The 14706-nt window shown below is 35.1% G+C and overlaps 2 protein-coding genes across 2 annotated transcripts in view; both read left to right on the top strand.

The window, feature by feature from the left end:
- Window positions 1-345: 345 nt before the first annotated feature.
- On the top strand, window positions 346-12162 carry crfb4 (cytokine receptor family member b4). The gene is made up of 7 exons (XM_026938245.3): window positions 346-518; window positions 6524-6641; window positions 7199-7365; window positions 7479-7633; window positions 7865-8006; window positions 8418-8572; window positions 9734-12162. The coding sequence occupies exons 1-7, from the start codon at window positions 464-466 to the stop codon at window positions 9932-9934; spliced, it is 993 nt and encodes a 330-aa protein (XP_026794046.2). The 5' UTR covers window positions 346-463; the 3' UTR covers window positions 9935-12162.
- Window positions 12163-13068: 906 nt separating this feature from the next.
- il10rb (interleukin 10 receptor, beta) overlaps window positions 13069-14706 on the top strand; it is a 17625-nt gene continuing 15987 nt past the window's right edge. Inside the window, exon 1 of the mRNA XM_026945208.3 lies at window positions 13069-13783. Coding sequence (XP_026801009.1) covers window positions 13687-13783 — 97 coding nt within the window. The 5' untranslated portion in view covers window positions 13069-13686. The remainder of the gene's footprint in view (window positions 13784-14706) is intronic.

The following is a 14706-nucleotide window of genomic DNA, read 5'->3' as shown; positions in this document are numbered from 1 at the left end:
ATCCTGTAGAAGTGGCCCTAGAGGATATATACTGTCTTATAGGAATCCTATAGGAATTGTTCCAAAATATGATAGAAATTTTACTTAGATTCCTGTCCAAGTTTCTCACTGGAATCCTTCAGGATTTGGTGACAGGGTGACAGCCATGTGATACAGGGTGAAGAGGAGAAGAGGAGAAGAGGAGAGTGGTGTTTATTCTGTACAATCCTTTAAACCCATCCACTTACTTAAAGGGTGCTTCTGTAGTTAACTGGAAGTATGCTCGGCCAGTATCTTCGTTATGTTTTGGAGTGGTTTTCCCCTGTGTAGGTTTAGCTGCCTCCCCTCAGGAGAACTCAGAGCCTCCCACTAGTTTCGTTTTCGGTTTCCCTTCAGTCTCCGCCCCTCAGAGGAACTACACAAACACGGAAGCAGGAGAGAGCTGGGGTTTAGGACGTGCTGCTGACTGCCTCTGACTGCAATCATGATTTTAACACTAATAACCACTACATTGCTCGGTTTCGGGTCTGTTTTTACAGGTAAGTCTTTCTGTTTGATATCTTATACTGTTGGTAAACTTTGTTTACTGTTGTATCAAACTGTAGTTTGAAGCGCAGTTCAGAAACTCAATTTACATCGATCTTTTTTTTCGTCTTCTTTTTTCCTGATTTGTAATTTAGTGTCTCTTTGGGCTTTGTAACCTATCATAATCATAATGATAATCATAATCAAGAGATTTGGCCATAAGCGAAACTATGTGGGAAACCCATCTACTTACCGTAAAATCAGCATGACTTCCGTCTTTTAAACCACACAGCCTTATAAACTATATATTTAAACACACAGCCTTATAAACTATATATTTAAACACACACAGCCTTATAAACTATATATTTAAACACACACAGCCTTATAAACTATACATTTAAACACACACAGCCTTATAAACTATACATTTAAACACACAGCCTTATAAACTATACATTTAAACACACAGCCTTATAAACTATACATTTAAACACACACACAGCCTTATAAACTATACATTTAAACACACACACAGCCTTATAAACTATACATTTAAACACACACAGCCTTATAAACTATACATTTAAACACACAGCCTTATAAACTATACATTTAAACACACAGCCTTATAAACTATATATTTAAACACACACAGCCTTATAAACTATATATTTAAACACACACAGCCTTATAAACTATACATTTAAACACACACAGCCTTATAAACTATACATTTAAACACACAGCCTTATAAACTATACATTTAAACACACACAGCCTTATAAACTATACATTTAAACACACACAGCCTTATAAACTATACATTTAAACACACACACAGCCTTATAAACTATACATTTAAACACACAGCCTTATAAACTATACATTTAAACACACACACAGCCTTATAAACTATACATTTAAACACACACACAGCCTTATAAACTATACATTTAAACACACACAGCCTTATAAACTATACATTTAAACACACAGCCTTATAAACTATACATTTAAACACACACACAGCCTTATAAACTATACATTTAAACACACACAGCCTTATAAACTATACATTTAAACACACACACAGCCTTATAAACTATACATTTAAACACACAGCCTATAAACTATACATTTAAACACACACACAGCCTTATAAACTATACATTTAAACACACACACAGCCTTATAAACTATACATTTAAACACACACAGCCTTATAAACTATACATTTAAACACACACAGCCTTATAAACTATACATTTAAACACACACAGCCTTATAAACTATACATTTAAACACACAGCCTTATAAACTATACATTTAAACACACACACAGCCTTATAAACTATACATTTAAACACACACACAGCCTTATAAACTATACATTTAAACACACACAGCCTTATAAACTATACATTTAAACTCACACAGCCTTATAAACTATACATTTAAACACACATACAGCCTTATAAACTATACATTTAAACACACACAGCCTTATAAACTATTCATTTAAACACACATACAGCCTTATAAACTATACATTTAAACACACAGCCTTATAAACTATACATTTAAACACACACACAGCCTTATAAACTATACATTTAAACACACACACAGCCTTATAAACTATACATTTAAACTCACACAGCCTTATAAACTATACATTTAAACACACATACAGCCTTATAAACTATACATTTAAACACACACAGCCTTATAAACTATACATTTAAACACACATACAGCCTTATAAACTATACATTTAAACACACATACAGCCTTATAAACTATACATTTAAACACACACAGCCTTATAAACTATACATTTAAACACACATACAGCCTTATAAACTATACATTTAAACACACACAGCCTTATAAACTATATATTTAAACACACACAGCCTTATAAACTATACATTTAAACACACACAGCCTTATAAACTATACATTTAAACACACAGCCTTATAAACTATACATTTAAACACACAGCCTTATAAACTATACATTTAAACACACACACAGCCTTATAAACTATACATTTAAACACACACAGCCTTATAAACTATATATTTAAACACACACAGCCTTATAAACTATACATTTAAACACACACAGCCTTATAAACTATACATTTAAACACACAGCCTTATAAACTATACATTTAAACACACACAGCCTTATAAACTATACATTTAAACACACACAGCCTTATAAACTATACATTTAAACACACAGCCTTATAAACTATACATTTAAACACACAGCCTTATAAACTATATATTTAAACACACACAGCCTTATAAACTATACATTTAAACACACACAGCCTTATAAACTATACATTTAAACACACAGCCTTATAAACTATACATTTAAACACACACAGCCTTATAAACTATACATTTAAACACACACAGCCTTATAAACTATACATTTAAACACACAGCCTTATAAACTATACATTTAAACACACACAGCCTTATAAACTATACATTTAAACACACACAGCCTTATAAACTATACATTTAAACACACAGCCTTATAAACTATACATTTAAACACACACAGCCTTATAAACTATATATTTAAACACACACAGCCTTATAAACTATACATTTAAACACACACAGCCTTATAAACTATACATTTAAACACACAGCCTTATAAACTATACATTTAAACACACACAGCCTTATAAACTATACATTTAAACACACACAGCCTTATAAACTATACATTTAAACACACACAGCCTTATAAACTATACATTTAAACACACACACAGCCTTATAAACTATACATTTAAACACACACAGCCTTATAAACTATACATTTAAACACACACAGCCTTATAAACTATACATTTAAACACACACACAGCCTTATAAACTATACATTTAAACACACACACAGCCTTATAAACTATACATTTAAACACACACACAGCCTTATAAACTATACATTTAAACACACAACCTTATAAACTATATATTTAAACACACACAGCCTTATAAACTATACATTTAAACACACACACAGCCTTATAAACTATACATTTAAACACACATACAGCCTTATAAACTATACATTTAAACTCACAACCTTATAAACTATACATTTAAACACACAACCTTATAAACTATACATTTAAACTCACAACCTTATAAACTATATATTTAAACACACACAGCCTTATAAACTATACATTTAAACACACACACAGCCTTATAAACTATACATTTAAACACACACAGCCTTATAAACTATACATTTAAACACACACAGCCTTATAAACTATACATTTAAACACACACACAGCCTTATAAACTATACATTTAAACACACACACAGCCTTATAAACTATACATTTAAACACACACACAGCCTTATAAACTATACATTTAAACACACACAGCCTTATAAACTATACATTTAAACACACACACAGCCTTATAAACTATACATTTAAACACACAACCTTATAAACTATACATTTAAACACACACACAGCCTTATAAACTATACATTTAAACACACACACAGCCTTATAAACTATACATTTAAACACACAGCCTTATAAACTATACATTTAAACACACATACAGCCTTATAAACTATACATTTAAACACACACACAGCCTTATAAACTATACATTTAAACACACACACAGCCTTATAAACTATACATTTAAATACACACACAGCCTTATAAACTATACATTTAAACACACATACAGCCTTATAAACTATACATTTAAACACACACACAGCCTTATAAACTATACATTTAAACACACACACAGCCTTATAAACTATACATTTAAACACACACAGCCTTATAAACTATACATTTAAACACACAGCCTTATAAACTATACATTTAAACACACACACAGCCTTATAAACTATATATTTAAACACACACACAGCCTTATAAACTATACATTTAAACACACAGCCTTATAAACTATACATTTAAACACACACACAGCCTTATAAACTATACATTTAAACACACACACAGCCTTATAAACTATATATTTAAATACACACACAGCCTTATAAACTATACATTTAAACACACAGCCTTATAAACTATACATTTAAACACACACACAGCCTTATAAACTATACATTTAAACACACACAGCCTTATAAACTATACATTTAAACACACAGCCTTATAAACTATACATTTAAACACACACACAGCCTTATAAACTATACATTTAAACACACACACAGCCTTATAAACTATACATTTAAACACACAACCTTATAAACTATACATTTAAACACACAGCCTTATAAACTATACATTTAAACACACAGCCTTATAAACTATACATTTAAACACACAGCCTTATAAACTATACATTTAAACACACAACCTTATAAACTATATATTTAAACACACACAGCCTTATAAACTATACATTTAAACACACACAGCCTTATAAACTATATATTTAAACACACACACAGCCTTATAAACTATACATTTAAACACACAGCCTTATAAACTATACATTTAAACACACAGCCTTATAAACTATATATTTAAACACACACACAGCCTTATAAACTATACATTTAAACACACACACAGCCTTATAAACTATACATTTAAACACACACACAGCCTTATAAACTATATATTTAAACACACACACAGCCTTATAAACTATACATTTAAACACACACACAGCCTTATAAACTATACATTTAAACACACACACAGCCTTATAAACTATACATTTAAACACACAGCCTTATAAACTATACATTTAAACACACACACAGCCTTATAAACTATACATTTAAACACACAGCCTTATAAACTATACATTTAAACACACACACAGCCTTATAAACTATACATTTAAACACACACAGCCTTATAAACTATACATTTAAACACACACAGCCTTATAAACTATACATTTAAACACACACACAGCCTTATAAACTATATATTTAAACACACACAGCCTTATAAACTATAATGTTGATGTTTTAAACCCATCTAAAAATAATTTATAAAATAATGCTAACCAATAAATATAATGCAGGCTTGTTTGGAACACCTTTGGTCTTAAAATAGTGCCTTGTGTACCATTTAAGTCCAGGTCAGACTTTTCACTTATTTTTATATTTTATGTTTTAAAAATTGTGTGAATTAATTAATAGAACTTTATGTAAGACACTAATTTTTAACAGTAGATATTGCATAAAAATTAAACCAATATGTACTACCACTGTGGTCTACCACTTCGTGGCTGAGCTGTTGTTGCTCCTAGATGCTTCCACTTCTTTTGGCCATGAAGTTTATGTTTAATCTTGTGGACTGTCTGCAAAGGCAAGTTAGTTCCAGTTATCACTTACTTTACAGCAGCTATAAGTAGTCATTCCCTCACAAGCTTGTCAGGTTACTTAGAAACCGTAAAACCATCCACACTGACACATTCCAATGTCTGAAATTTACCTCTGACATTTACAAAGCACTTACACCGGAGACATTTTTGCACTTTCTCTTAAAGTTAATAAGACATGCGTCTTGTCTTTTAAGACAAAATTATATAGCACATCCACCATGCAAGTCCCAGTGAATGTTAGAACTATAGAAATGATAATGTGTTCCAACAAGTGCATTATTATAAACCTGTGATTTGTATTACAATGCTACTGTCAGAGCTGCTGTTATAGAAAATGACTTCTTAATTAAAAAAAAAAAAAAACACGTTCTGACCAGTTAGAATCGAGCATTGCAAAGTGCTTTGGTATATATGGGTATGACAAAAGTAAATTCAGAAGTAATTTTTATAAATTTCTGGTATTTTGTCAAAGGTAATTCTTTTCTTGGCTTGGCATACACCTTACTTTACCTATGATTTTGCATCTTTACCATATAAAAATGAAATATAAGGTACTTTATAGTCATGTTTTGTGTGTGTGTGTGTGTGTGTGTGTGTGTGTGTGTGTGGTTTTTCTCACTTTCAGATGAAGTCCCTCCCCCGCAGAATCTGAGAATACAATCAGAGAACCTTGGTCTTGTTTTGGAATGGGATCCACCACAGACAGCCACTGGGAAAGACTTCAGATATACAGCCGAGTACAAGTAAGCTGAAATGAGTTGTACCTGAGAGAGCTTGTGGGGGGAAAAAACCTACAGTAATTATGGGTGCGACACTATAACGTTATGACTATAAAAATGCAAGAAGATCAGCAGTCTCTGAAATATTGAAACCAGCCTGTCTGTCACCAGCAACCATGCCACAGTCAAAGTCACTGAGATACGTTTTTCCCCATTCTGAAGTTTGATGTGAACTAAGCCTGGGCGATAGGACAGTGATTGACAGATAATGAAATATTGTGATGATTATTTTTAGATATTGCCAATCCCTGATTTTAAGCTATTGACCTGTGTCTGCATGACTTTATGCACTGCGCTGCTGCCACATGATTTGGCTGACTGGATAATTGCATGAATGAGCAGGAGTACAGGTGTTCCTAATAAAGTGGCTGGAGACTGTGTATTATTTAATTATATGTTAAAAGTAAATTGAAATTAAAAATTAAATGCTGCAAATAACAAAATACAAAATGCTGTTTTGAGCTGTGAGAGATGCTCTGATGCTTTGATTATTAACACAGTGCAATTATTTCTGTTCTTAGATCATGGGCTATGTTTAATTTAGTTTGTCAGAATGTTTCATCACTGAGCTGCAATTTCACCAAGGATGTCACCCCTTATGGAACATACATATTTCGTGTAAAAACAGAACTGAATGGAAAAAGCTCTGTTTGGATCGAAATTGAGTGTCAACCTTTGGAAAAAATCAGTGAGTCGACTTTTGAATGATAAAATTGTGCTTTTTCTTAAAAATCTGATTGGTTCTAGAATTATTTATCCAAAAATATCCAGTGAAATGAATGATCATCACTTTTTCTGCAGCTGTTATTGGTGCTCCAGATGTGAGGCTGCAAAGCAGAAGAGGGACAATGGAGGTTGACATCACTGAACCTGTCCTAAGGAAAAGCAACCTTAAGGATGTTTATGGAAACATTTTTTATCGCATTCGTTACTGGACTGAAGGAACGCCAGAAAAAGTAATGATTTGATTTCTTTCTTTCTTTTTTTTTTACTTCTGTATCAATAAGTTGTTGAGATAGGTGCTCTTGATAATGATGATCTTTCGCTCTTGATGATCATAGCAGCCAAAGAAAAGCATAGTTTACATCCTCCACTGTTTCTGAAGGGAAAAAGAAAAAAACTCTATTTTACAATTTATCTACAAAAAAAATGTAATTACAAAATGAAAATGTTGGTGAAATCTGCAGGAGGAGTTGGTGGAACAGAGCAGAGTGATGCTTATGAACCTTTTACCAGAAATGCGCTACTGCGTAGAAGTGGTGATCGTTTTGGATCACAAAAAAAACAGCCTCCCGAGTAACATAACCTGTGAAATGAACACTGCTAGTGGTGAGTGTCCTGGTTATATAGTTCTTCTGAAGTTCTTTAACATAATATTCACACATATCTAATGTATACACTCATGTACACTTACATTTAGAAGATTGCTACACAAGGTTTTAGACAATGTTACACAAGGTGTGCTTTGGCTTTGTAGACCAGCAGGTGCGTATTTGCATCTGGTGTCTGTTGTTATTCGATCAAAAGAGGAAGTGGTAATACCAGTAAAGCTGGCCATCGTGAGAATAAAAAAGTCTGAATACATTAAACAGAGACATGAAACATGTCAGTTAATTCTACTCAGCAGCTCATTTATCAGGATTTAGATGTGGCTTTAGTTTATTAGCCTCTCAAATGCGGCATACTTTATAGAAAAGGTGTCTATATTGTTGTGTTTTTGTGATCTCACTTGCTCTGCAGATGAGGTGGAGTCATGGCTGATAGCAGTGGTGCTGTTGGTCAGTTTCCTGGTCACTCTGATTTCTGTCCTCCTGATTTCCCTGGCTGTATGGTCTGGCTACAGAGGAATCCGATTTCTGCACCCACGGGCCAAACTACCTGAGCACTTTAAACAGGTGAGTGTCTGTGTGTATCTGTGTGTGTGTGTGTGTGTGTGTGTTGGAAGGGGGGATGGGGTTAGGGTTAAGGTTAGAGGTTAGATGTAGAGATAGATGTAGATTATAACCAGGTTTTCAGCATTGCGAGATGTGAGAACACACATTGTACACTGCGCAGAACGCACAAGGGCACTACACTAAAGGTCTGCAGCAGATTCTAGACATTACTGGTCTAATATGAAAGGATTGTGTATAATATAGCGTATAGTAGTATATAATAATATTATTTTTTGTTGATGCAGGCCAAATGAATCGAGACACCGTATTTGGCCCGTGGGCCATGAGTGTTTGATATGTGTGTTTTAGGACATCCGAAAACACACGTATCAAACATATATCAGCATCAGTTCTCAGACTTCAGGCAAAATGGCATCGTGCCTTAGGCTAAACATCTCTGTGTCAGAAATTCTAATGCTAGACTCATGCATTAGCTAGCATTAACCAGCTAATTAATGCAAATAACTCTGATGTTAATGCACCAGTTAGCTCTATCTAGATACATTTTTCAGTTATTACTTTGTCTCTTGAGCTCACATATATATACATGTGATGAAGGAGCACTTAAATAGCAGCAGAAATTATACTATTGCGCATGTATTACACAAAAGTACAGTGAATTTCTGCATCTTCAGCTGAGAGGGTCTAAAATTTCACTATTTTATGGAGGGAAAATAGTGGAATGACAAGATGGTGTCAGTATGACCATGACCTTTGCTAGGCCATGTAGCTAGTTCAGATTTCAGTTGGTTCAGTTAAATGTGGTGATCAGAACAGACAGAAATAGTAGAAATTGTGTTGTCATTAAAGTTTGTTGAGTATTTAAAGTTGTGCATATGGCACACATGAAACTTTAAGCACTTCAGGGACCTGTGCAAAACCTGGTTAGACAGCAGTCTTTACCACCATCATTAAAACCCCAACTTTGGGAGGAGTGGTGTTTATTATCACTCCAGTACAGTTCCAGAGACTTGTCGTTGCCAAGGTGCATTGTACCTGCAGGCTTGTGGTGGTCCAGCACTTTATAAATAGACTTTACATTGTTTTCCCTTTAAATTATTACCTGTTTTTACTGAATGTTACCAAATGACTTATTTGTAAAATCCTCTTTTTCTTGTTCAGTATCTGTCAGAGCGTCCCAGTTCATCCATACTGTTGGCCATGCAGATCAGTGCTCAGCCCAAGGAGCTTTACCATGAGTTCAGCATCATCACTGCTCAAGAAATTCCTCCTGAATCCAAGCAGAAAGAAAGCTCAAAACCAACTCTGCTTAATGCAGATATGAAGCATGTTTGCTCTGAACAAGAGGGAAAGCAGAGCTGAAGGAGTGGACTTGTGACAGATTGCATTGTGAAAATGCACTTCAGGATGAGAGTCAGTCAGCAGATGCAGTGAAGGAGCTTCATCTGCAATAACTTTTCATAGCGTATATTCACGTTTATATTCAGAAGAACTTTTTCACATTGAAACCTTTTCATATCCATTGTTAGCATGCAGAGGATCAGAAAAGCTGTTTACAAAGTTTTATGCATCCTTTTTTATTCTACTGGCCAGGGATTTTAAGTTTGGTGAAAATACTTCTCTGATTCAGTATTTACGAGTTACATGGCCATTTTTTGAAATCATCTCCTCATTCAGGGACACTTTGCCAGGAAACGTTTACAGGATTCGTGTAGTCTGCATTGTTTGATGAAAGTGAAGATTTTTTAAAATTGAGTGAAATATTTAGTGAAGTTCATTTTTCATATTGCACTTTATAAGATATGTATATTTTTATTTTATTATAATACATTTCCAGTAAGGCTACATACAGTATTGCTGATATGTTGTTGGGTCAATTCAGAACTAATCACCACATAACCAGTAATAATGTTATAGACAGTTCTGCATATATAATGTCATTTTTTTGTGTGTATGTGATTTTATATGCTTTTCCCACGCAGTGCATAGAATTAGTGTGTACTTCTATTAGTATATTTTTCCTAATTTTTCCTCTGTTGTTGTTGTTGAGATTTTGTTTAGTATATGTGGGTAGTGCTGAATGAAGAGCTAAAGTTTTTAGGATAGTGACTTGAAGGTTTTAAGTTGAAATCCCAGCACTACCAGGGCAGAGTCTTTGAGCAACACCCTGAACCCTCACCTGCACAGCTATAATAAATGCTGGATAAGAGTGTTTGCTGAACTATGATTTAATATTACCTTTGGTTGTTAAAGCTCAGGTTTACTCCTGTTTAATAGTGACATTACATGTGCTGTGTTAATGGAGTGTTGATTATTAATGACGTTGGCCTATTGTACAATTGCAGGTCAACTTGTCTACCTGTAAATATCAACACTTTGTTTTGTTATCAAGCTCTTTGAAAAATAAAGTGTGGAAACTTACAATTTAAAGAACAGAAAAGAAAGGTAGTCGTAATCATAGACAGTAGAACTGTTCCGTTCATTTTAGGGAAAAGAAACCAGAGCTCCACCCTAGGCAGATAGGGGGTTACAAAGAAAAAGAGGAAAATATATCTGTCTAAAATAGAAAACTGAAATCTACCTAAAATAGGAAAATGAAAAACTGATGAAAGATGAACTGATGAACTCCTGCAAACTGTGTGCTCTGCCTAATCAAACAGGAGGAGACAAAATAATTTCCAACATTAACTCTAGCCTAAAGCTAACTTGATCTTAGCCAAAATGCCAAGAAGGGATTACCAGCTAAATACTCCTACCAGTAGACCACCCCACTGAAAGGCCAAAACTACCACACAGAAGTTGGTCAAATACACAGGAAAAATTTTGACAGAGAAGGGTGAAAGAATTGGCCAGGGAGGACTGACTGGCCGGACTCCTCCCCATAGATCTCTCCAAAATCTCTCTTTTGTCAGGGCTATCTGGCTATCTGGCTCAACATTTAACATTATAAATACATATAGGACCAAAAGTATGTTGACACCTGAACATCACTGGAACTAATAGGCCCAAAATCTAGTGGAAAGCCTTCCCAGAAGAGTGGAGGATATTATAACAGCAAATGGGGAATCATCTGTGTAGGACATGCATGCTTCTAATCGCATTTAAAACCCTGAACGTAGTATCGGCTCGTGTTAGTTTAATATCTTATATGTCCTGTATATTATGTCATAATAACATGATTTTTATTCTCGTTCATACCAAAAGTGTGTGCAGGACTGTTTTTTTTTTTTTTTTTTAAATCCCACTCTTGTGGTTTGTTTTGTTTCTTTTTTCAAAAATATACAGAAACAGGCCTAACCACTGGGACACTGACCAGCACAAAGCACTTACTGTAGACGGTACAGTACACCTGCTGCTCAAGCGTCCAGCAGCCTACACATGAACAAGCTTCATATCTGACCGTGTCAGTTTAATGTCTCATAGGTCCTCTATATTATAGGTGCATTCCAATAGGAAGGTCGTTTCTAGAAGTCCTAGACTGTCGTTTACAGTTATTTCATTCAGAAATGTTCAAACGACTATGTTTGGTGCAGGAACGCCTTCTGAATCACTGCTCTGTTTTTTCCATACAATAAATGAGAAACAAAGAACTTTGTTTTCTTTCAATTAAAAAAAATAAGTGGTATGAAGTAGACATTTAGATTTGAGTAGCTTCATCCAGGGATCTCTAGTTTGACTTATAGAATAAAATCAGCTCTTATCATAAACATACAATGTTATATTACAATATTTACAGCAGAATAATAATTATATGATATTATATATAATATCAGTAATATCAATAATTACCTTATACATTATATAATATTATAGTAATAACATTATAAGCTATAATGTATTATTATGATTTTATATATACTATTAATATTATATTATATATTAAAATATTAGATATAATAATGAATCCCTCATTAATAGATCCTCCTGGCGTTAATAGTCGGAGCAGGTGGAAATGAATGATTTACTTTAGTATTATTAAATCTCAGTGTGTAAGTGTAGTAAGTGTGTGTTAACTGTGTGAAGTGGTGTGTTTGAGAGATGAGTGTGAGATTGGTGCATCTCTCTCAGCTGGTGGTGTGTTTGGTGAAACAGGGCTTTGTAGGGAATCGAGGTGTTTATGTCCGTGCTTTTCACGGCTGGTGTTTACGGTTTATAACTGATTTAAAAGTAAATAAGCGCGGCTGTGTTTGCGACTGTGAGCCGCCATGTTGGTGTGACGTCACGTGGCGTTGCCCTGCAGCAGCTGCACCATCCGGCAGGTGGCGCTGCGACAAACACAATCCTGCTGCCGTCACAACCCGGAAGCAGGAACACACCTGCGTGTGACTCCTGTTTCGCGTCCCAATTCGCCTACTATCCGCCCTGAATAGTATCCGAGGGCAGAATAAACCGTAGTATGTTGAAATGAGTATCCCAAAGGTACCCGGATGCTCTACTGTCTCCGGTAGATTTCCGAAGCGTGGACCCCTGCACAGCTGCGATATTACCCACAACCCCTTGCGCGCGGGGGGAGTTTAGTGACGGTTTGCTTTGCTGAATTCAGGGACGCATTTTAGAGACGTGTAAATGAAATGCGGAAAAATAAATCAAGGGAATGGTCAATTAAATTATGTCGTATTATTAAATTATATGATGAATAATGAAGGAAGAAAAGCTGAAATGCAGTGAGGAGTTTGTTTACAGTGACAGTATGCGTAACTAGGCAACAACGCTCTCTTCCGGTGCATGACGTGTTAGCTAGTTAGTCCCGGTTCTTGCATACTCTTGTGCTAAACACGCAAAAGCGCCCTTTCGCACCGTAAACGTAGGTGAAGTGAGACGCTGCGTGTTGTTTTCCTCGCCAGCATTCCGCTAGGTCCCGCCCCTCCTGCGCGGGGATTGGCTAGTGGCACGGGTTGACATGGTGATCGCCCTGTTGGCTGTGTGAGTCACTAACCAATCAGATTGCAGGGAGCGAGAGCGGTCGGAATGCGGATGGGGAAAAATGAGCTCGAGGCTCGATACCAAAATAGACGCTTTCCGGAGGTTTAAACTCAGTGATCCGACAGTTTCTTTGCTTGTATTTTGATAGATTGATCCATAACGGAGATGTTAGACTACATTTAAAAAAGTTAATGACTTTTAACGGGACTTGGGAGTTAAACATGAAGCCGCTCGGTGTGTGGTGTGTTTGTGCTCTGCTGCTGTGCTGCTGGTGCTCTTCCTCAGCCGGTAAGCTCTTCATCACCTACCATACTATCATCTTCATCATCACTTATTTATCATCACTTATTTATCATCATCTTCATCACCTACAATCATCTTCATCATCACTTATTTATCATCATCTTCATCACCTACAATCATCTTCATCATCACTTATCACCATTATTTATCAGAATCAGAAACAATTTATTGCCAGGTACAGTAAAGGACACTCTGCAGTACTAGGAATTTGTCTTGATGTCAGGTGCAAACACAGAATCAATGATGTAAAGTCAAGGGGGATACAGAAATGAAGAATACAAAAATGCAACACTATAACAAGGGTAAAACAATACTAAAGTGCAAGTGACTTCATTGTGCAAGTGACATATCATCATTTATCATCATTATTTATCATCATCTTCATCATCACTTATCATCACTTATCATCATCGTATCTGCAGAGTCTTTTGCTCGAGACGAGTGAATGTAAACTTAGTGATCGAGCTTTACACAAAAATACTAAATACACAAAAATACTGAATAATTAATGAATGAGACATAAAGACTAGCAGCTAGAGGTCTGAATGTACAGGCAACATTTATTATGATGTGCTTTAAACATTTCAATGCAGTTGTAGTTTATACTGCTGCAGGACTTCTGCTCTCTCTCTCACACACACACACACACACACACACACACACACACACACACAGAGGGGGAGAGAGAGAGAGAGAGAGAAATTTTTCCTGTTCCGTGTTCCTTTGTGTTACAGACACCAATATGATAATATATCTAGATTTTAAAAAAAGCCTTGGAGATATTCTCGCTTTAATTTTATAATGATTACATTTTGTGATGACTCATCCTGTACTAGTGTTGTGTTCATCCAATTAAATGCTGTCTAGAAGGTCTATGTCCCGCCCCCAGCAGCTCGTTAGCAGCAAAC

This window comes from Pangasianodon hypophthalmus, chromosome 5 (assembly GCF_027358585.1).
Source record: "Pangasianodon hypophthalmus isolate fPanHyp1 chromosome 5, fPanHyp1.pri, whole genome shotgun sequence".
In the NCBI taxonomy this organism is placed as follows: Eukaryota; Metazoa; Chordata; class Actinopteri; order Siluriformes; family Pangasiidae; genus Pangasianodon; species Pangasianodon hypophthalmus.
Note: the sequence above shows the minus strand (reverse complement) of the source record. Positions and strands in the feature narration are given on the sequence as shown.

Excerpts from the sequence above, each read along its gene's own strand:
- crfb4 (XM_026938245.3), top strand. The coding sequence starts at position 464 with ATGATTTTAACACTAATAACCACTACATTGCTCGGTTTCGGGTCTGTT. Across the intron at positions 6,642-7,198 it reads AGATATACAGCCGAGTACAA|ATCATGGGCTATGTTTAATT; the intron begins GTAAGCTGAAAT and ends TTCTGTTCTTAG. Across the intron at positions 8,573-9,733 it reads TACCTGAGCACTTTAAACAG|TATCTGTCAGAGCGTCCCAG; the intron begins GTGAGTGTCTGT and ends TTTCTTGTTCAG.